This window comes from Tachypleus tridentatus, chromosome 7 (assembly GCF_004210375.1).
Source record: "Tachypleus tridentatus isolate NWPU-2018 chromosome 7, ASM421037v1, whole genome shotgun sequence".
Lineage (NCBI taxonomy): Eukaryota > Metazoa > Arthropoda > Merostomata > Xiphosura > Limulidae > Tachypleus > Tachypleus tridentatus.
In genome coordinates this window covers 32,360,737-32,383,482 of record NC_134831.1, presented here as the reverse complement: position 1 = coordinate 32,383,482, position 22,746 = coordinate 32,360,737, and the positions used below count along the sequence as shown (strand labels likewise).

Here is a 22,746-nt window from a genome sequence, read left to right as displayed (position 1 = left end):
CTGGTTTTTTAATTTCGTGCAAAACTAACTACACGACGGCTATCTGCGTAGTCGTTCCTAATTTAGCAGTGTATGACTAGAGAGGTCATCACCACCCACCGCCAACTCTTGGGCTACTTTTTTACCAACGAATAATGGGTCTGAAAAGGCGAGCATGTTTGAAGGGGGTTCCAACCTACGACCTTCAGAATACGAGCCGAGCGCCCTAACCATCTGGCCATGCCGGGCCTGTTAGTGATCTCATTCCCCAACAAACCTAATAATTCGTGGTTTGTACACGTCCAAACGTTAATCTCCGATTCTTTTGTTTCACCTGAAGTTATTTATTCTAAACTTTAACTGAACCATCCACACATGCTTGCAAAATATGCAAGTTAATTAAGGCAACACTATATACCACCCCAAAACGTTCCCTTCTCACAAAATTTAAATTATACTTGGAAATGACCAAAATATGCTTATAATAACACCCGTAAAAAGGATATATTACAATTTGATACTCATATGAAGATTTTATAAAATACACCCACCTGACGTTCTAAAATACAAAACATTACAACTTAGATAATACCGTTTTGTAGTTATTATTTGCTTTTATTGATATTATTAATAGTTCGACTTTTGTGCAAATTAATTGAAACAAATGGTCATTTTACAATATTTTCAGCATGGCGGCCGGTGCAGGCTCGCTGGACCCGCTGATTTCCTTTAATAGTCATTTTTTTCACACAGACGGCGTCATTAGCTGTGTTTTGCAGTACGGTTGATCTATTTTTGGGATATATGATGAAATTTTAAGGAATATTATGTCATTTGAAATTGCATTAGAAGGGCAAGGAGACCATTCAAAAAACAACTTCTTACCAACTCAGTGAAAAAAAAACGGTATCAATGGGTTCTGAAATACAAGAACTGGACGCAAGAACAATGGAGGAAGGTGTTATTCAGTGATGAGACTCATTTCTTCGTACAGGGTAAAAAAAGTCTGCATGTTCGCAGATCTCCAGGTGAGAAACTTCGAGAATCTCAAATCAGTCAGTTCGTAAGACATTCCTTGAAGAAGATGTTTTGGGGCTTTTTCAGCTACTATGACGTCGGAGGCTTACATATCGTAGAACAGTGGGGCACAAAGTTCGGCCCGCGACGAGTCGCCGAGTGACCCGCGATGTCCAACGGGAAAGTCAGACAGAGAGTTCGCGCCTGCGCGAAGATTAAGCGCTATAGAAGAATATGCATTAGATACTGGATGGTGTCGAGCAATAAAGAAAAGTTAATAAACAAATCTCGTTTAATCATTGGCGCAATGACGTAATATTTCTGTAATTACAAAATCTCACGCGTTACAGTTGTTCTTCGAGATTTACTTACGAGCCCTATTTTGACATTATTTCGTAACGAAAATGGCAGCTAATCGTAAAAGAAAAGTTGACGACGAAAACCGGCAGTTTCATGATGATTGGACTGCGCAATACTGTTTTGTTCAACAACAGAAGAACGTGATTTGTCTGCTGTGTCATTCGACAGTAGCAGTGGCGAAGGATTCCAATATAAAGCGTAATTATGAGTCGAAGCATAAAGATTTCCACAACGTTGTCGGTGATGAACGAACAGCTCGAATTGAATCTCTGTGGCGGTCGCTGAATCACCAGCAGAACGTTTTCTCAAAGTAGTCAGCCGATTTAGGTGCAGCATATGAGGTCAGTTACGATATTTCTTTGATGATAGCGAAATCTGGCCGACCGTTCACTGATGGTGATTTTGCCAAGCAATGTGTGATTACTGCATCGGAAAAGTTGTGTCCGGAAGCAGTTCGCAAGCTACAGACGGTGGCTTTGAATCGTGTGACAGTTCAACAAAGAATTTCACACCTTTCAGCAGACGTGACAAGACAGCTTACAAATAAAGCAGCCAACTATGTCTACTTCTCTTTGAAAGCAGACGAGTCGACTGACATCAGTTCAACAGCACAGCTACTAGTTTTGTTTGTGGTGTGTCTTTATCGTTTGATATCACAAAGGAACTAATCGGCATGGGTTCCACGAAGAGTCAGACAACTGGGTCTGTTCTATTCGAGGAGACAGTACGACTATGTAGTAGTGTTTCATTGGATTTCACGAAACTGGTAAATGTGACAACTGATGGAGCACCAGCCATGATCAGAGAAAGTAACGGGCTGGTAGCACTGTTGATGAAGCTTCAAGGAAAGCAGAACAGACAGTTGATGAAGTTGCACTGCATTATTCACCAAGAGAACCTGTGCAGTGAAGAACTTGAGTTTTAGGCACTTATGGTATTAGTGACGAAAACCATTAATTTCATCAAATCACGAGGGCTCAATCACCGTCAGTTTCGAAGTCTTCTTGAAGAAATTGATTCAGACTATGGTGACCTTGTGTATCACTGTGAAGTACGCTAGCTGAGTCAAGGGAAGATGCTCAGAAGATTCTGAGAGTTGATTGATGAGGTGATAGAATTCCTCAGAAGCAAGAACAAAGACACAGAAGTGATTTCCATGGCTGATCCAGCATGGCAAGTTGATTTGACCTTTCTGTTCGACATGACACAACACTTGAATGACTTGAATTTGAAGTTGCAAGAAAAAATCAGCTGGTCTGTCAGCTTTCAGGACAAGGTTGCAGTTGTTCCGGCAGCAAGCAGAATCAGGCAACTTCGTGCACTTTCCCACTTTTCAGTCACAGCTACAGAAAAATCAGGACATTGACACACAAGTTTATGTTGGGAAGCTAGATACCTTGATTAAATCTTTCAACTCACGGTTTCATGATTTTGACCAATGTAGATTGTTGATGAAACTTTTTGCTGATCCGTTCAGTGTGTCAGTGGATGACTTGTCAGAAGAATATCAGCTTGAACTTGCTGATCTCCAGGCATCTGATGAAGTGCGTGTTATTTACAGAGAAAACAGTTTGCTTGACTTCTACAAAACGTTGCCTGATACATTTGCTAATCTGAAAGAGAACGCACTTGTCCACACTAGCATGTTTGGCAGCACGTACTGCTGCGAACAGGCTTTCTCGCATATGAAACTGAACAAAAACAACACCCGCAATCAGCTGACTTTCAACGTCAAACATCAAGCCGGACATTTCTAAGCTCGTAGACGACATGCAGCACTATCCATCGCACTGAATTTGTGACAGTTGACGTATCATAACATTTCTCAGAATAATGTGCAAACTCTTTGATGTAATCGTTATTTGTGTGTTCTTAAATGTGATATCCATCTTGTGTGAAACAACTGTGGGACGATTTTAATCTTCACTTTCTTTTGGCCCCCAACGGTTACGAGAAGTCTGTTTGTGGTCCCTGACTCAAAATGTTTGTGCACCACTGTCGTAGAAGGTAAGATGCGAGGACTACAGTACATTGAAGTTTTGCAGAGAAGAGTCGTTCCAGAATTGAAAAAGAGATTTCCAGATGGATCTGACACTTTTCAGCAAGATCTGGCTCCGTGCCACACATCGAAACTTGTGAAGAATTTTATGACTATAACGCGAATAAAAGTGCTGACTGGCCTGGAAACTTTCCTAACTTAAATCCTATTGAAAATCTTTGGGCGATTTGTAAATAAAGACTTCGGGGAAAAGACTGTACTACGAAAGATAAGCTAATTGAGGCCATGATTGAGGTGTGGTACCGCGATCCAAAAATTAGTAAATATTGCAGTCAACTCGTGGACTCGATGCCAAAGCGGATTAATGATCTTCTGAAAAATTAAGGCGATCATATCATGTATTAATTTGTGAGTAACTTTTGGATTCTCAGAAATAAAACGCAAAAAAATGAAAAATCGTAATTTTCCGTCTTGTTTCAATTAATTTGCACAACGGTGTAATATAAAACTTGTCAAATTTCATCATGTACTGGGTATGTCTGGCTATAAATTCAAATGCTGCAACAAGTTCTCTGTTGGTCTTCCAGAGAAGCTATAACTGCTTGTCGATCAACCAGTTGATGTCAGGACTGTCGCGGCTCGAGATAAATGAAGTAGTTTTAAATCAGTGACAGAACCCATTGATCACTGCCGTGTTAGATACAACAATACAAGTTTTTCATCGGTGATAGAACCCAGTAGATACTACTGTGTTACTAACAGCCATATAACTGTCCAAGTCGCATGGTAGCCCACGATACTTGTTATAATATCTGTTTTTACTAGCTCATTAGATACCTAATTCTTTATTATTAATGTCGTTTTACAAACATCAATACTGAAAGAGTTTGAGTGACTAAAAAAACCTATATGAAAACGTAATGCTATTACGAAAGTGAATTTGCATATTATTCTAAGATGACTTTAGGGTTAAGAAACTAAGCTCATATCCTCTCGTCTATCAGAATAAACTTAGGTACTGCTATGTCCAGGTATTTTTTAGTGTAGTGTAGCTTTGCGCGAAATTTCTGAACGAAACAATCTAATTTGGAGAAAGGAGGAGAAGGTATTCATATACGAGCATATTTCTACTTCGCACAAGTTTTATAGGTAGATTCTTTTACTATTAGTATGCACGAAGGACATCCCTGTAACACTAGCGGAGAGGGGTGGTGAGGTGTTGGAATGGGTTACTTAATAAAACTAAATACTTACTACCCAAATAAGTAAACAAGACAAAAAAAATAATCCAAAAATAATACACATCCCATTTAAAATCTCTGAGCAACCTGAAAAATATACTGAAAGGGTAAAAATGTAATTTAACTATAATTAAAATAAAAGAAAACTAAAAATTCTCGCATCCATTTTAGCTTTAACTGAAGTACGTCTTAGATGACATGGTTTTTAGGCGAATCGTACGAAATGGACAAACAGAAGCGACGACATACAAGCAAGAGAAACTGGTGTTTGTTAGAGATCTTTAAAAAAACCTGGTAATCACAACCTAGAACAGTATTTTAAGTATTATTAGATTAGCGTAACATTATGCCGGAAACCTCTCCATTCTTCACATGCATAAAGGAGCTACACCGAAACACATTACCATTATACAATTTTTTCTTTTCTATTTTCTACCTGTGCCGTATAAACAATCTTCTCGTAAAATGTTAAAGAAAAAATATATTAAATAAAACATCCAAGACGACTGCTTTACAGATGATTATAGTCACGCATGTGTATTTTTTATTTTTAGTAAAAAACAAATTACAAGTGATACAAGTATGCATTGCAAAGTACATAGGTTAGTATACGTTTTTTTTTTGTTTTTTTTAGGCCTTGCAGTTCCATAGTTAATACAAACAAAATGAACTCGTGGGTAATTTTACAATTTTACTTTGAGGAATGTCTTGTTTAGTGCAAAGCTGTACAATAGGCTAAGCTGTATCCACCACAAAGGATCATACTCTTAATTTTAGCGAAATAAGTCTTCAAGCTTCCATCGTTAATGGTAAAAAAAACAATACTTGTTAGCTGTTTTCTGTATTTGTCTACATCACTATTATACATGTGTACATGCAAGGTGTTTGGGAGAGAATCACACACTGAAGCACGAGTTAAAGATGTCTGTCTCCCTGTTAGATTGGTTCGGTGTTTTATGGCGCAAAGCAACCAGGCAATCTGCGCCCCTTCCCCATTAGAATCTAGTAGTGTAATTTTCTTTAATTACCCTGAACTGCCCATACCGATATACAGGTGTTTACAGTACTAATACTTCAGCCAAGTAAAAAGCAAATTGAAGCAGAAACGAGCCATTTCGTGTGAAACAAACTAATGGGTTTAGTCTTGGAGAGAATCCTTTCTGGTTGTCGTTGGTTCCCACAGTGTAATAACCCTAGCAGGATTCTACAGGGCTTCCTAACGTCATCTCATACACTAGTGTAATGTTACCAAACTTTCCGGGTTTCATCACGATGACTTGCGTTTTCAGTGGTCTAAGTAAGCACTGTATGCGTGATAAGCAGAGCAGTGTAAGGAACTGAACTACTGACACTGAAAATTTTATCTTATTTAGATCTATTAGAAATAAATATTTTTCACATTCACGTAGTCGGTGTGTGTGTGTGTGACAATTAACTTTTGGTCTTATCTAAATTTACTGGACAAATTTCTGGGAATTGTTTATTTGCAGTTAAACACAAAGATACAAAATGGGTTATCTCTAGTTGATCCCTCCAAGGGGGTCGAAATCTACAAGCCTTCGGGCTTACCACCGAGTCACTGAGGAAGGGGGTGGTGATTATCCAACTTTCTTGCAATATCCGCTTCGACAGAGAGCTCGACCAACACCGTGAGCTCCTCCTGATGTACGAATTATCCATAATCACTGTTCCTTCATCATAAAAGATGGTGTCAGTATAGAAAATATCTGAAATTGTGAACACAAGGTTTTTTTTTTTGTTTCACGGAACTGAAACCTTTATTTTGCTCCTAATACATTGAAGAATAGTCCATCAGGGGATTTGTATTCTTTATAAACCCTGATAAAGAGCTGTTCAATAATTCCATATTCATGGACTAAATGCCCCCTCTCCCAATACTAATCAAATGTTTTCTATTATTGAAAGTGTTTTCACAATACACAATTCACCAAAAGCATAAAACGTACATCAGCCTTTCTTTACTGATTATTAGTAACCAACAAAGAAGTTATATATACATATATATATCGAAACCACTTCTCATTTATTTCATATTACTCCAAATTGCACGATGATTACATAAATGTATGGCAACAAAATGTTATTGAAGTTTTAAAAAACAAGACTAACTGAAGACCAACATGTGTAGATATCAGATGTCCTTGTACACTATGTCATTATTAACACTATGTTGTTGTTATTAAACTTGTATATTTGGATCCTTTTTTTCCCTTTACACTTTCTTCAGATTCGATCGACAACGCCACAATAGTTGGATATCGATAATTCAACAATAACAACGTATAATTATTCTCAACCTCCCCCTCATGGTTTAGAGACAACCCCGACAAGGTAACCAAGTGGGTTGACTAGCGAGCCCTAAGGGTTGAGTAATATGCCTAATCACATCATTACTGCAATATTGCAAACCTGAAAAGTTAATCCAGCGAGTTGATTCGTGACACGCGTCTTTAAAAAATAAAAACAATGAATATTTATTCCAATACACGACTAAACCAGTCTTGCAACCTGACATGGGGCCTAAAGAATTGACCAATAGCCACAATGTCTAAAGGCATGTCTAATTACCTTATTTAAAATATTTTGCAAGCCTTTCAAAGTAACCTAGGAGGTTAACTAGCAAGATATAAAGCCTGAAAACATCCCTGTATCTTCTTCTGCAGACACTTTTCTTAGAAAAGACACATAAAAAGTTTTTCTGGAGTACATTTGTTATCAGCAAGTTTACTTGCAGGTTTTTACACTTCAGTTAATTATAGAGAAAACTCGTGTTTTCTGTTCTGGAATGTTTCAGAAAAAGAAGAAAACAGGATAATAGAACCTTTGGGAGTAAAGAATAAAAAACGATTCACTATAAGCTCTAAATATAGGCGTCAGGGTTCACGTAATAGTGTGCACTTTGTGTAGATGAGACTGAATGTTTTAGGCATAAAGACCGTGCGTGTTTCATTAAGATGTGAATTCAAGTTTGGATTTTTAACTTGAGATATTTTATTGAATAGTATTTTCACCATCAAGTGAAACTTTGAAACTCTGTATATTCAAACCCACCAGAACTTAGAATTTCTACGAATTTCCAGTTCTTTGTTGTAGAACACAAAACTCCACAATAAACCACTGTTTAATGTCATGTCTTCAGACGAACTGTGGAGCCACTTAGAGCCTAGGGTGGGTGGAGCTGGATATGTAAAAGGATTGAAGCACACATATGGGGAACCACAAGAATAACATCCGAACTGATTTGTAGAGTGGTTTTTAATTTGAATTGTACTAACTTCTCTGTAAGAAACGCGACTTTAACAGTATTGTAGCATGCGTTACGATGAAGCACGACGCCGAATTAATGTGTTCTAAAAGTGCGAATGTAGCCAATAAATGTGTTGCAGGTGTATATGTAATGATCCTTACACGTCTGCTGGTGCCAAGGTATAACTCGTATGGCGGGAAAAGTAATGTGGGTAGAATCGAGGCTTTTCATGCGCACGTGCACAAGAGATGGCAGTGAAACAAGCTCATGTGCATTAATAAATCAAGATCACAGGTAAGAAAAGTTGACGATAGAAAAAGCCAACACGTGGATGTTAATACTGTAACTTTTTTGGCAAGTGTGGGGGCACGGTCCCTTTCTGCCCTACATGTTAGGTGCTAATAACTTAATAGTTATCCCATGTTTGCCAGTATAACGTGGTATTTCAGTGTGCTCCATGACAAAGGAATAAAAACTTAGATATCTTTTCATGAATATGATAAAATAACCAGTTTGGCTATATACCACAACTATAAATAATGCAAGACATTAACTCAATGGCTCCCAACTATACATGGTTAGTTGTAGAACTAATCAAACATCAAAGACGCTCACTAGTTCACAGAAAGAAAACGTGCGTAACAGCAATCCCTAATCACTTCTAGCTGACAAACTGCTCTGAACAATGAGTCAGTTTTATACTTTGATTTTTAATAAGTGGTATTCTCAATAATTATGAACTCTTATCCTAATGAAACAGAGATTTTCAGTTTTGTCATTAAAGCTGTTTGCTTGTTCATTAAAATTTATTCGCAGAATTACACACGACTACAGATTTTTTAATTTGGAACTGATACACTAGTCAATAGCACCCACCGATATCTGGAACTACTTTTGTCTGACTAAATGGTGGGATTTGATATTTCTATCTTTAAAAAGTATTAGTTTAACACATCTTGTATCTGACAGTTACTAATCGTCCTGTCTTTACGAGAATATTCCTGAGTGTAAATAGTTCTGATCCATATAAAATTACCACATTGCACTCTGTGCCACATACACATAAAAAAAGAAAAAATAATCTTAAAGATATTATGGGGCAATACTTTCTCTGTGTGTGTCTTTCTTTTCTCGCTAAATCAGTTTTTTCCCCTTTTTACCCGATTGTTCCTCCCTCACGTAATCCTCTAACAAACGTTTTACAATAAATTGTACAATAACTTTATTAATATTTAGTACAATCGGAACATTCCTAAGTTCAAGACATGGACAAGTTAATTAATTAACCCAGCATAGTTTTTATTTATCGGGTTATACTCCTTGTAATGAAAGATATATGATCAACATTTAGACGAAACAATCTTAGCTTGTTCGGACGAAACTGACCACAAATTTATTTTACTCTTGCGCTAATTTTTAACTGTTTTTTTCGCATACATAGTGTATCAGAATTATCAAACATTACACCATTTTACAGAAAGTGCGACCCCGAGATACTTATTAGATAATTACATGACTGTAACATCTAAAACTTTTTTTCTAAATTCACTAAACAGGTGTACAATGATGTTATTGTCTTAAAATTTTTACACACATATTTTCCCAAAAACATCATAACACAATGTATAAAAGAAAGACCACAAAACGTAGTTTTGAGACAAAAATAGATAATTTCACACACACACACACAATATCAGAATAAATAGGGATGCTTATTTGTTTGACAATGTTCTTCCCTTTTCTTCGGTTTGTTTGTAGTTTTGTTTAAAAAAAACAATAAAAATATTCACTGTGGTAAATGAAATAATTTGATCCAAGTTTTTTCTTCCCGATGTGCAAAAAATCGTTACGTGACAGTTTGGTTTTTGAATTTCGCATAAAATTACTCGAGGACTTATCTGCGCTATCCATACATAATTTATCAGTTTATACCTAAAGGGAAGGCAGCTAGTTATCACCACCCACCGCCAACTCTTGGTTACTCTTTTACCAACGAATATTGGGATTGACCATCACATTATCACGACTGAAAGAGCGAGCATGTTTAGTGTGACGGGGTTTCGAACACGCGATCCTCGGATTACGAGTCGAGTGCCTTAACCACCTGGCCGCGCCGGGCCACCTTACGTGACGAAAAGATTTTTATTTTCGAAATCTAGATAGCTGAATTATGGAAAATCCGTTATTAAAATCAAAACTTTTATGAAGTTTAAAATCGCAAGCCCGTGTTATTAACACATTATAGGTTAGGTTGATGTACACTACATGTCCAAAAGTATGTGGACACCCCTTCTAAATTGTGGGTTCGTCTATTTCAGCCACACCTATTGGTAACGGGTGCATAAAATAAAGCATACAGCCATGCATTCTCCACAGACAAATATCGGCAGTAGAATGGGTCTTACTGAAGAGCTCAGTGACTTTCAACGTGGCACTGTTATTGGATGCCACCTTCCCAAGAAGTGAGTTTGTCAAATTTCTGCCCTGCTAGAGCTGCCACGGTCAATTGTAAGTGCTATTATTGTGAAGTGAAAACATCTAGGAGTAACAACGGCTCAGCCACGAAGCGGAAGGCCGCACAAGCTCACAAAACTGGACCCGCCACATGCTGTAGCGCGTAAAAATCGTCTGTCCACAGATGCAACACTTGCTACCGAGTTTCAAACTGCCTCTGGAAGCAACGTCAGCACAAGAAATGTTCGTCGGGAGCTTCATGAAATGGGTTTCCATGGCTGAACAGCCACACACAAGCCTAAGATCATCATGCGCAATGCCATGCATCGGCAGGAGTGGTGTAAAGCACCTCGCTGTTGGATTCTGGAGCAGTGGAAACGCGTTCTCAGAAGCGATGAATCACACTTCACTATCTGACAGCCTGACGGACAAATCTGGGTTTGGTTTATGCCAGGAGAACACTACCTTCATGACTGCATAGTGCCAACTGTAAAGTTTAATGGAGGAGTAATAAAGGGCTTTATTTAATTGTTTAGGCTCTTTAGTTCCAGTGAAAGGGAAATCTTAATGCTACAGCATACAATGACATTCTAGAGAATTATGTGCTTCCAAATTTGTGGCAACAGTTTGGGGAAGACCCTGTTTTGTTTCCGCATGACAATGCCCCCGTGCACAAAGCGAGATCCATAAAGACATGGTTTGCCGAGGTTGATGTGGAAGAACTTGACTGGTCTGCACAGAGCCCTGATCCCAACCCCATCGAACACCTTTGTTTTGGAATTTCGCACAAAGCTACTCGAGGGCTGTCTGTGCTAGCCGTCCCTAATTTAGCAGTGTAAGACTAGAGGGAAGGCAGCTAGTCATCACCACCCACCGCCAACTCTTGGGCTACTCTTTTACCAATGAATAGTGGGATTTACCGTCACATTATAACGCCCCCACGGCTGGGAGGGCGAGCATGTTTGGCGCTACGCGGATGCGAACCCACGACCCTCAGATTACGAGTCGCACGCCTTAACGCGCTTGGCCATGCCGGGCCTCGAACACCTTTAGGATGAATTGAAACGTCGACTACGAGCCAGGCCTTCTCGCCCAACATCAATGCCCGACCTCACTAATGAATGCTCTTGTGGCTGAATAGGAGCGAATCTTCGTAACCGTGTTTCAAAATCTAGTGGAGATCCTTCCCAAAATATGAAGGCTGTTATAGCAGCAAAGGGGGGACTAACCCCAAATTAATCCCATGGTTTTGGAATGAGATGTTCAACAAGCACATATGAGTGTGATGGTCGGCTGTCCTCATACTTTTGGCCATGTATCCGTACTCCAATAAATCTTGTTTGTCGATAGACTTGTACTGTTTGTATGTTTCGTCATTTACTGTACATAATAATTAAAAGAAGTGTATGACGGTTCTTGAGAACAATATGGAGTTAGGGAGTTGTTGGTAATGGTTCATTTTAGAGTGAAGAATACTTCCATTCTTCGACGCTAAAGTGGATATGACTTTTCAAACTAATTATGCAATTATCATGTCTGAGTGAATGAGGTTCATTATATCATACAAAACGAATCAAGATCAATTATTCACTGGAACGATGTTCTGCAGCCACATTATCTTGCTCAGTTATGGAACTCAAGAGTAGAAAATTGTCATTTCGTCTTAGAAGTCTCAAGCTAACGTCAGATTGTGGCACGTTACAATAGTAGATTTGCTGCTTTATTTAAAGCGCTGTGTGACAAATAACCGACTACAGATTATGTTTGAACGCAAGGTGACCGATTTGAGCTTTGTGTCCAGTCAGTTATTCGTCTCACCCAAATCCTAACCAAACTTGCCTCAGAACAGCTCGAAAAAACCCAACAGGCATTAGTAATGACCCTTGAAGTCGACCACAGACATTGGATATACCCTGAACCAATACCAAGTGAAACAGACCACTCGTTTTTTTAAAAAAACAATTACTACTCTTTCCAAGTATTGGTGATACAACAAAATTAAATATTTCTCGCTAGAGTTTTGCGTATTAAGAATCTGAACTGTACTAAGAACTTAAGAAAGTTGTTTATGTTTAAATTAGTTTGTTATAACCTAAAAACAAGCCGAAAAAATAGTTAAAAATAATAAACAAAAAACGCTGCACCAATTAAAATGATCCCACGGTACAAGCCATAATGTGAGATATAAAATGAACCCTAGGTTTTGGAGGTGACTGCGGAAGTTGGACCCGCATTGCGGTGGGGATACACCATCTATTAGTCTTAACCTCCATTCGCCAGTCTCACGTAAAGAAATAAAATAGAGGAATAGCAATAATAATTAAAATAAAAATAACATACAGAAATAGAAATTAGAAGAGCGAGACGTGGGTGCTCAAGCCCACAACGTCCCTCATCTATATCACTATTCAACTTTTGTTTTAATTTACTTAACTCTATCAGTATTAATTTTCTCTAAAAATATATATAGATACATTTACTGTGTGGTTAGATTCTCAAATATTTATTTGCTATGACTTAGTAGCAACTATACTAATCTCGAAGCAACAGTTTTAGTTCCTTCCAGCGTTTTAAGATTGATTTACATTAAATACTTCTACAATATTTTCAGCTGAACTAAGGAGATGCTAGAAATCTTAGTTTCTATCAGAAGAATAATTATATTCACCAAGGAAAAATGAATAAAATCGTTTTTTCAGGTTGAATTTTTGTACCGTAGAGTATATTTCTATCGTAGGCTACAACCAACACAACGATATTTGTATATTGATGAAGAATGGGATTTCAGAGGTTTAAAGCTGTTTTTGTGGGAAGGGAGAAGAGATATTGATTAGAAAGTAAATTTTATTTTAATTTTATCAGGGAAAATTAAGGTTTTGTTTTAATCTCCTTCCACCAGAAGGCTTTTCGTACAGCTAGTAATATTGTCTTTTAATTAGAAAATAAAATTACATAAAACTCAGTCAACAACTAAATTGTAGTTATATTCTCGTTTTTAGATCTGTCAAGGCAGTCCCACTCTGGGACAGCAGTAAGTTTATGGGCTTACAGTGCTAAAATTAGGAGTCTAATTACCATAATGGACAGAGACTTAATGGAAATGAGCAAAAATCAATGTGAACATAGAAAAAGTATTTATAAAAACTGTCACACATATAATAGTAGCACTATCACTATCTATCAGGTCTGGCAGGGGCAAGTGGTTAGGGCGTTCAACTTCCAATCTGAGAAAGTTCAAATCACAGTCACACCAAACATGCTCGCCCTTGCATTTGTTAGTAAAAGAGTAGTCTAAATTACGGACGGCTATCGCAGAAAGCTCTCATGTAGCTTTGCGTGAAATTCAAAAACAAACAGACAGTATATATCTTTCTGTTTGTCCGTCTATTCATCTTTCTCTCTGTCAAACTACCTTGTTCTCATGTTACAATTAGATGGTTCAAAACGTCATCCTGTGAATTATTCAAACAAAGTAATATTTATTTCATGCTCTATTATTAATTCTCCAGTTTCTGCAAACTCATTGTAATACTCTATAAATTACACAGTAGAAATAGATATAGTATTAGGAGAGCAAGATATGGATGCCCACAATGTCCCATATCTATACCACCCATCACTGCCTGCAGACAGTTGTGGGAGGGTTATTGCTCTCCAAAGTAAAGAAAAGAAAATAATTGAAAAGTATGAATAAGGAAAATAAGGTACAACCATTTGGGGGTGAGCAAGTCAAAAAATTATTTTTTGAAGTTAGCATTCCAGCTCCATTATGGTAGAAAGTCTAGTAAAAGAATTATACCAGTATGAAGAGTCCCATCCAGTCATCTAAATAAATACTATTATCCAACCATCATCAATTTACTAAGTTTACTGTGACTATCATGCTCTAAACAAGCCTTTATATGCAAAAGGTGCACATCCACACAAAATTGTGCCAAGTTGTTAAATGCCCTTATTCACAACTAAAAATAGTCATTAGAAATTTAGTAACATTTCTCTAATTTTTATTTATTTATGTTTATATAATACACTTTTATATTTGTTACAGAATAGTTTTATAAATTTTATTTAAAGTTTCTTCATTAAATCCATTAGCTATTAATTTTTGTATCAGTATTTCAACATTGCTGATAAAATGTTGCAATTTATTACAAATTTTAAAATATCTGAATAATTGCGAAGTTATAATGTTTGTAACAGAAGGGTATGATACAATACTATTAAAAGGTAAACCACTAATTAGAAGTGCAAAATATTTACATTGATACCCTTATCAATTAAAATAATTTCTAAATCACAATAACGTGCTTCTATATTAGATATCTAAGTATTTTCAATTTCTAATTCTGCTGGATAAGTAGTATTAATAATAACATTATTTATTTCAGGATTACTTATACTAATTAAATCATCCATATATCTGCAAGTTAAGGTAAAAATATCTGGATTTGTGTAGTTCTCAATAATCTATTCTCATAATAGTAGAGATTTACACTTGCTGTAACAGTTAACTCCCATTGGAACGTCTATACTTGTTTAAAAACCTGGCTATTGAAAAATATAATTATTGTAAATACAGAAATTTAATATATCTTTTATGTTTTTGGAGCTAGATTTTCTTTAATCCAGTTCTATAAAAGGATAACAGAACTGTTCTATTAATGAAATTAAAACAACGATTAAATCTTTTAATGGAATTGTAGTGTACAATGTGGTGAAATCTAATGTTTGAATATTATTTATTTGTTCACAATTTTTAGATATTTTAAAAAAGATTGAATATTTTATATTATTCAAAAATTGTGTTTTGAGTATTAACATTTACATTTTTAATTTTATTAAGTAAAATATTAAGTAATTTATTTAATAATATATCTGGTTGTTTAATAATTGTTCTATTGAATTAGAAATAAATCTAAATAAAGCATAAAGAAAGGATTTTGTTTAAAATAAAGTTTATTATAAACTTCAATGAAGTTATTAGTTACTGTATCTTTGGTTAAATAAGTTTAAATGTTTGCGTACTATTGATTTCTTTTATCATAACTAATGCATAAAACTTTTTACAAATGATATCAATATTCCAGTTAACCTTATCAGTGGAAACTATAATATTTTTCTTGCAATTCTTGAATCTTATTAACTGATAAAACGATATATCTGTATGGTACTTCTTTAATTTTATACGGAACTTTAATTTTTATTATTTTTTAAGTACATACAATTTCCATTCCAGAAACTATCTAGGTGGGTAAAATGTAATACAGCTGAGTTTTAAAATATATTCATCAGTATTCTTTTCAGTAGATTTTAGAGCGTTATTCTTATTATGTTTTTTAGCTATTCTGTATTTAGGTCTTTTATTGTGTATTTTACGTAATATTTTATCTTTCCATGTTACCAGTAACAATATGTTTATGAAAAGTATCAATAAATAAACTATTTTCACACTCACAAGGTAAGTTATTAACTTCATTTACAATTATATTAGTTAACAAAACTTTTGTAATTATACAGTGAAAACCAAAAACTTCGTATTTTTTTGTAGGTTGATGAATAATTTTAGAAAAATGCAAATCAATAAATATTTTGTCTAAATAAAATTAATTACCAAATATGAAGGTTTGATTTGCAGTTTCTCTTTTTCAAAACTTGATAAGTCATTGACTTTTAATCGATATTTTATAATACCTACAAGTATTATGCATATTCGTTTCTAAAATAAATTTTTTATTAGATTAATTAATGCTCAATTTTTGGGAAGATTAAATTGATAAATATTTTTGAAAAATAATTTACGTACACTAAAACCAGAATAAAACAAATATTATGCAAATGACTACAAATTTCTGCAAAATTAACCCATTTTTATGAAAAAGGTTATCTATAGAGGAAAAATTAGCGTTGGAGTAATCATTACTCATATTCAGAGCAGTAGAACTATTGAAATCTTGGTTTAATCCACAACGATATAATAACGTTCTTAGTTTCAAATGTAGAAGTTTCTTGAAGTTTCAGTAAATTTCTAATATAGTTATCTTAACAGAGGTACAAGGGTGAATCCTGAAATATTTTAATTCTATAGAATTCAAATTGATTTTAACTTGATATCTATGCAAATTTTTATGTATATGCAATGGGTTTGAAGTTTGACCCACATATTTCATATGAGTTGGTCTAAGCAGTATTGTGGCAACAATCGGCTAACATCAAAATGAGAAATCAGGGAGTTAGAGTGAGAACTAAACACCAGAAAAAATAAAACAAAACGGAAATTGAAAAAAATATATTCTTGGTCCAGGTTTACAAGAAGCGAACTACTGAACATGTGCCTTATAAAACTGTGTGTTTAAACCTAGATGTCGACATAGATATGCAGGCTATTGCGTAATTATGTAATTATGGGAGAGTGTATTAGCACTGTCATTGTAGAGATGGCATATATCTACCTTCCCTAAAGGTCACCGGAAGCTAGATATGAAGAGCTAGCTATCTAACGTAGTCGCTCTATCACCGGTGCATGCGTCCCTTTTCAGTTATCCAGATTGTCCCAAAGTCGAAAACCGACAAACAAAATTGAGATTTCTTATTTTCTTTATCGTCATCTTTCTTCAACAGGTCTAGACGTCTACCTAGTAGTAACACTAATTTTTATCATCATTTGATAGATCAAAACTGTCTTCAAGATCTATAACTATTTTGTTATTATTCTACGTAAGCTTTATAAAGCTTAGGAATAAAACCCACGTATGCCATTTTATAAAACAAAGAAAGCAAACAAGTATCAGGAACAAATTTATCGTTAAATAAAAATTATTTAGGTCTGACTACTGAACTTAAAAAAGACAGAGCAGGTGTGGAAGTGGACATACATCTTCATCCGGCTGATGATTATATCGCGGACTAGGCTGTCTCGACTTTACACGGGAATAAAATATCTATATTACTAGCTTCCTGATTCGCAAAACAAATAGAACCAGAACTTCCAATCGTAAAATGTTACTCTATTATAAAATAGTTATAAAAGTAGTGTTCTAAAGTTAACTAAAGGAAAGGTATAATGATGAAAACTGAGATTCTATTTAAACACTAAACTTTCTATAGCCAAAGTAGAGAAGTCAGTAATATAGAGATTTTATTATCCATGTAAAGTTGAGATAGCTTAGTGTGTTTTGTGGTCAGTTGGATCAGGTGACATGTCCACTTCCATATCTTTCCTGTTTTTATGTTCTGTAGCCAGCCCTATATAGCTTTTTTATTTAGATATTTTTTGTTTCCTAATACTTCGGTAAGTCTAAATTTAACTTCACTTTTACTAATGCAAATGGTGTGTGTGTGAGTGTGTGTCTGTGTGTAGAACACCCAAACATATGGTCTTTTTAGGACTGGTCCCAGATCTTAATAAAATATTTATTGTTCAATTATTTTAGCACAGTAGTCCTTTTATCTGTTAAAAATATTCGTTGCCAAATCGTATAGGCAATGTGTTTCTCAAAACATAACTTTGTCTTATAGTAAATACAACCCCCACATGCGATATTTTCAGATGTAATAGCGTTATAACAAATAGAATTACATGTGATACTTGTATATGCTATAATGTTGTAAGAAATACAACCACATTGCTTGTGAGTTTTCAGTATTAACAGTAATAGGTGTTTATCATTATGTTTCTTTCTGTTTAACAGCCATATGTTATGAAGTTATACGACTCACTTGCCTAAAACTAATGAATTATCCATATAGCTCTATCCCAGTGTACGTCTGTGTATGAAATACAATTACTTCCTACGAAGTCGATGATGCATATATACCTGGAGAGACAAGTGTGTTGTAGTATGTTTCTTTCCTTACTATATTAACAAGCTGATAAAGGACAAGGACAGCAAAACATGCATGAAACCACTCTAACGTTAGGTTGTATTCAAGTTTCTTTACTGGTATCATAAATTTACTAACTAGCTGAATACACGGATCGTTTATGTAAACTGTTGGATATTTGGAGACAATTTTTGTACAAAGAGGATTCGGAGGAAGCTCCGTGTTGTAATAGTTAGGCTTACACCATTTGCTCTTAAAATGATACGGTTATTACTAGTGAATGAACAGTTGTTAGTGTATAACACGTTAGTTCTACCAAACGTAAGTAAATACGCTTGTGTAGAGATGATAAACTCCAAGCATTAAGAATTGATGCATTTTACATAATGAATGAGGCAAATCAGATTTTCAGGGTTTGGGGGGGGGGAGGCTGAAAAAAAAAGTAAAACTTATTTGTGAAGACCACTCAAATTCAAGATGGCAGAAAGGTTTCGTAATACATTCAAACAGGGCAATGTCCTTAGTTGGTAAAGATCAGACAATGACCATGACAATACTCTTAAAAATTACAGAAAGTCATGTTTGCCATTGTACTTTCTAATTCCCAGTGTTATATGCCACAAACCGGAAGTGTACCAACTGTAGGATTAAGTTCTAAAGCTTTTAGATAAACACAAGCAGTGGAGGTTGGAGGTCACGAACCTGACTTAAGACCCATGTGTAACAGAAAACACCACTGAAAGCTTACTTCAGGTGTGATTTTCGAAGCCATGACACAATGAAATTGTATTGTTATTAAAATGGGAAAGGATGTTACCTGCTAGGAAAAACTGCGCACTTTTCTTATATCGAAACAATGCTTCATGTTGCTATAAAATGGAATGACAACCCAAATGTTTAAGTTTACAATGAGGTATCATTACTGTAATACGGACCTGTACCAATATTAATTGAGATTGATTTGTCATTTTGTCATACGCATCATCTGGGAAATCAGTGTTTCATAATTTTTATTTATCTAGCACAATTATACTTTAACTCTGAGTACCGATTTTATTATTTCGTTAGTTTCCAGTTGAGTTCACACATTACATCAAACTGAGTAATTTTGTTTCAACACAAGTGTAAATACTTGACCACATAAATTATGCATAATCGCATATCTACGTAAAACACAAAATAATTCCTAATACTAAACTACGTTATAGTTGTATTAAATTTGTGTATGCAACTTGTACGCTATTAAGAATCCATGGATCCACAATCACTTTGGCATATTTAGAAAAATGTATTTAAAAAGACAATGAGTTTCATCTGTAGTTCTATGGTTAAAATACTCAGAACGTAAGAAATGACAGTGACTGTATTCCCTCCTCCCCAACGGGTATAGTTGTGACTTACAGTGTTGACGAAGGGTGGGGTTTGGGTCGCGGTCTAGTCTACAATGATAACAATAAAGTCATCCAACAAAGAGTTACAGGTATAATGATTTAAGTAATCCCATGGGAGTGTTATAGAATAATCACGTCTGATGTAATGTTGAATGGCTGTTGGGAAATTGTATCCTCCAAGACCATCCCAGGTGCGATTATTCACTTAAACACCTGTTTGATAGATCGGTTGGCCAGTAGCTTGATACTCTACAGAAACCAAAGAAGCCCCCGATACGTGCAACTGCACATATGTGTAACTGCTGTAATTATATCATTGACCATTTTATGTATTCTCAAGACGGTCGGTCTGGGTATTAAAACTTTATTTTAATTAAAAGTACAAAACAACGTTTCGACCTCCAAAGTCTCGTCCCAGCAGCGGTCAGTTGCAAACTCTCTTTGAAGGTTGAAAGGTTATTCTGTACTTTAATGTCTTAATACTCATACCAGCCGTTTTTAGAATACATAAAATGAGCAATAATATAATTACAGCCGTTACTCACAAAATACATCTTTACTTCAAGTGAGTTTCTCGTTATGTATTTACGAGAAATGTATCATTTTTCTTGCTTCACATGAAACAAGGTTTAAACAGCTGCTTTAAGGTTTATCAAAACAACATGCAACACCAGAAAAGCCCTATCTACCACAAGGAAATAAAATTACTAAAAACTGTTCCCTAAGGCTGCAGCTGCGATAACAACTTCAAGCTGGAAGCATTCCAGTATGTTAATATGATACTTAAAACGTTTTCTGCAAATGCGCAGAATATTAAAATACCCTCAGATTTCAGTGATATGAATCAAACTTATTGGTGATTAGCATACCCTGGCTGTGAATCCGATGATTCATGGTTCACGTTTCCTCTTTCATAAAACCACTACCCACATTTTGTGACCCGTGTAACTGTTAACTCCCACTATTCTAACATATATAAGTGTTGGCGATGGTTATTTAATCGCATTTCCTCTAATCTGTCAGTTCAAAAGTAGAAACGGTTACGTCCCTGTGTAGGCTTGCGCGAAAATTATAAGGCAAACAATCCTTCGTATCCATGTGTAAACGTAATCTAAAGGTCATACGTAAAACGACAGATTGAACACTGAATAACTGGTTCGCTACAGATCAGCCAGCGCAAGCTGACATAATGCTAGCGGGGAATATTTTGGTTTGGGTCAGACGCTTATTTCCGCTCGTCGTTGGGATCCAACTTTAAACCTCCTGTTCAGAACTGGCTTGACTGGTTATACGTAAATAGTTCAAAGTTACTATCCGGCAATCTGAAGGCAGACATTAACACGTTTCATTGGCAATGTCCGTCTGAATACGAACATTTATAGAACGAAGCTACTTATTTTCTTACTTATAAAATTATGACGTACTAATTTGCTACAAGATCAGTTGAAAATTACTAGTAGTCAGTTACATTAGTCCCCCACCACCCATATCTCGAGTATTAGACTCAACAAGTTAGAAAATCCAAATTTCCCTCACCCCCACCCGTCAACAGCGATATACTACCTTTTTTTATACAAATTAAGCCCTGACGTTTTTCTGTGACCCAACTCTCCTTTTTTACATTTTTCGGTGCCTCCAAAAATTACGGTTTTACAATTCATATAGAAAGAAGCTTAGATTACCCAATGAACGTCATACATGTCTCGTAGATTACCCAATGAACGTCATACATGTCTCGTCCACTTCTACTGGTAATTTTGTCCCTTTTTTTCATTGTTCAAACTTTAAACACTCACTCTGAGTACGTTTATTGTTATTTTATTTCAAGAGATATCACTAGTTGCTTCAGTTACGTCCTTATGTTACACCATATAACGATGGGATGTACCAAATCGAGATTTGCGCAACTAAGTAACAGGAAATAGAAAGGATTGAACCGCGTCCATGCTATTTTCTATACTAAATTAACAAACGTTTAAACAGACACTATTATATACAACAACGAAAGATGGTTAATTGTCCAAATACTCGCAATAAAATTTGGCAGTCATTGTCAAGGTTAACAGCCTATACCATCACCTAAACTAATTAGTAATCAGTTAAAACTAGGTTTAAATACCAATAACTACGACAATGTGGTTATTTATTATATTTCTGATGAATATTCAAACAGCAAGTCATAGTTGTAAATTAGAACCACTAAGTGAAAGTGTAAAAGATATAACAAGAATATTCATCTAAAACTAAAAATGAATTAGTCAGTCAGACTCGATGCTCAATTTTTATCTGGATCCGACATTGCAAAACTGTTTTGGATTTTTTCTTTTTAAATAAATCCAAAGGCTCAGTTGAACAATGGACTGGTATTTAAAGGATGCAGTCGACTAAATTACTTTTCGCAACCCCGTTCAAAAATAATATCCTCACCAAGTAATGATTAAACTGTCACATTCCACGACTCAAAATTCCCTGACCGACGAGCAAGAAATTCCTTTAATTTTGATAAAGACATTAAACGCTAATTAGTTATCTTAAAACTAGGTATATGTCAAATTTCAAGCACCCTTTATTATATACTTCCGAACTGGTAACAACAAATTAATGAATGCATATTAATTTTGATTTTCATTTCTTAGTATATAAAGTATTTAATTAAAAACGCTTATATGTATGTGGTACGTCCATGAAATAACCAATAATGGACGATTAACTGTTCACTTACCTGTATAAAATAAAGTTGTCATCATATAGTGTCTTTGGTACGACAGCAGATTTTTCATCTTGAAATAATTACAAACTAGCAAGTCTTTTTTTTTTTTCGTTAACTACAAAAATTTCCACTTAAAACTGTTAGCACTAGTATTATAAGATTAGGTTCAACATGGTCAGACACAACCGTGTTTAGAAATATAACAACCAATGAAATATAGCATGATTTCCACACCCATACACATCTACTTTCGAAACACTACACGCTCTGGTGTTCGAAGGCACGTTACACCAGCTCTAGATGTGCGCTAACGATGAACAAAATATGTATTTATGCACTTATATAAAGTAGTTCTAAACTTCTGTGTACTTTAGTCGTTCTGAGAAAAGCTAATATTAAAACCTCTATTTAGATATACTGATAACAAGAGTCGAGTGTGTTACCACACTTTTATTTGATGATTGATACAAATTTTCCCTAGAACGAATATTACGGCTAATATAAAG

At 35.4% G+C, this 22,746-nt stretch overlaps 1 protein-coding gene across 5 annotated transcripts in view; it reads right to left on the bottom strand.

Moving 5' to 3' along the window:
- LOC143255376 (cell adhesion molecule DSCAML1-like) overlaps window positions 1-22,516 on the bottom strand; it is a 77,830-nt gene extending 55,314 nt beyond the window's left edge. For all 5 annotated transcript variants that reach the window (XM_076510934.1, XM_076510936.1, XM_076510938.1 and 2 more), the window contains exon 1: window positions 22,253-22,516. Coding sequence is in view for 2 of the 5 variants with exons in the window: in XM_076510935.1 (XP_076367050.1) it covers window positions 22,253-22,310 (58 nt within the window). In the remaining 3 variants the exon portion in view is untranslated. The remainder of the gene's footprint in view (window positions 1-22,252) is intronic.
- Between the last annotated feature and the right edge of the window lie 230 nt (window positions 22,517-22,746).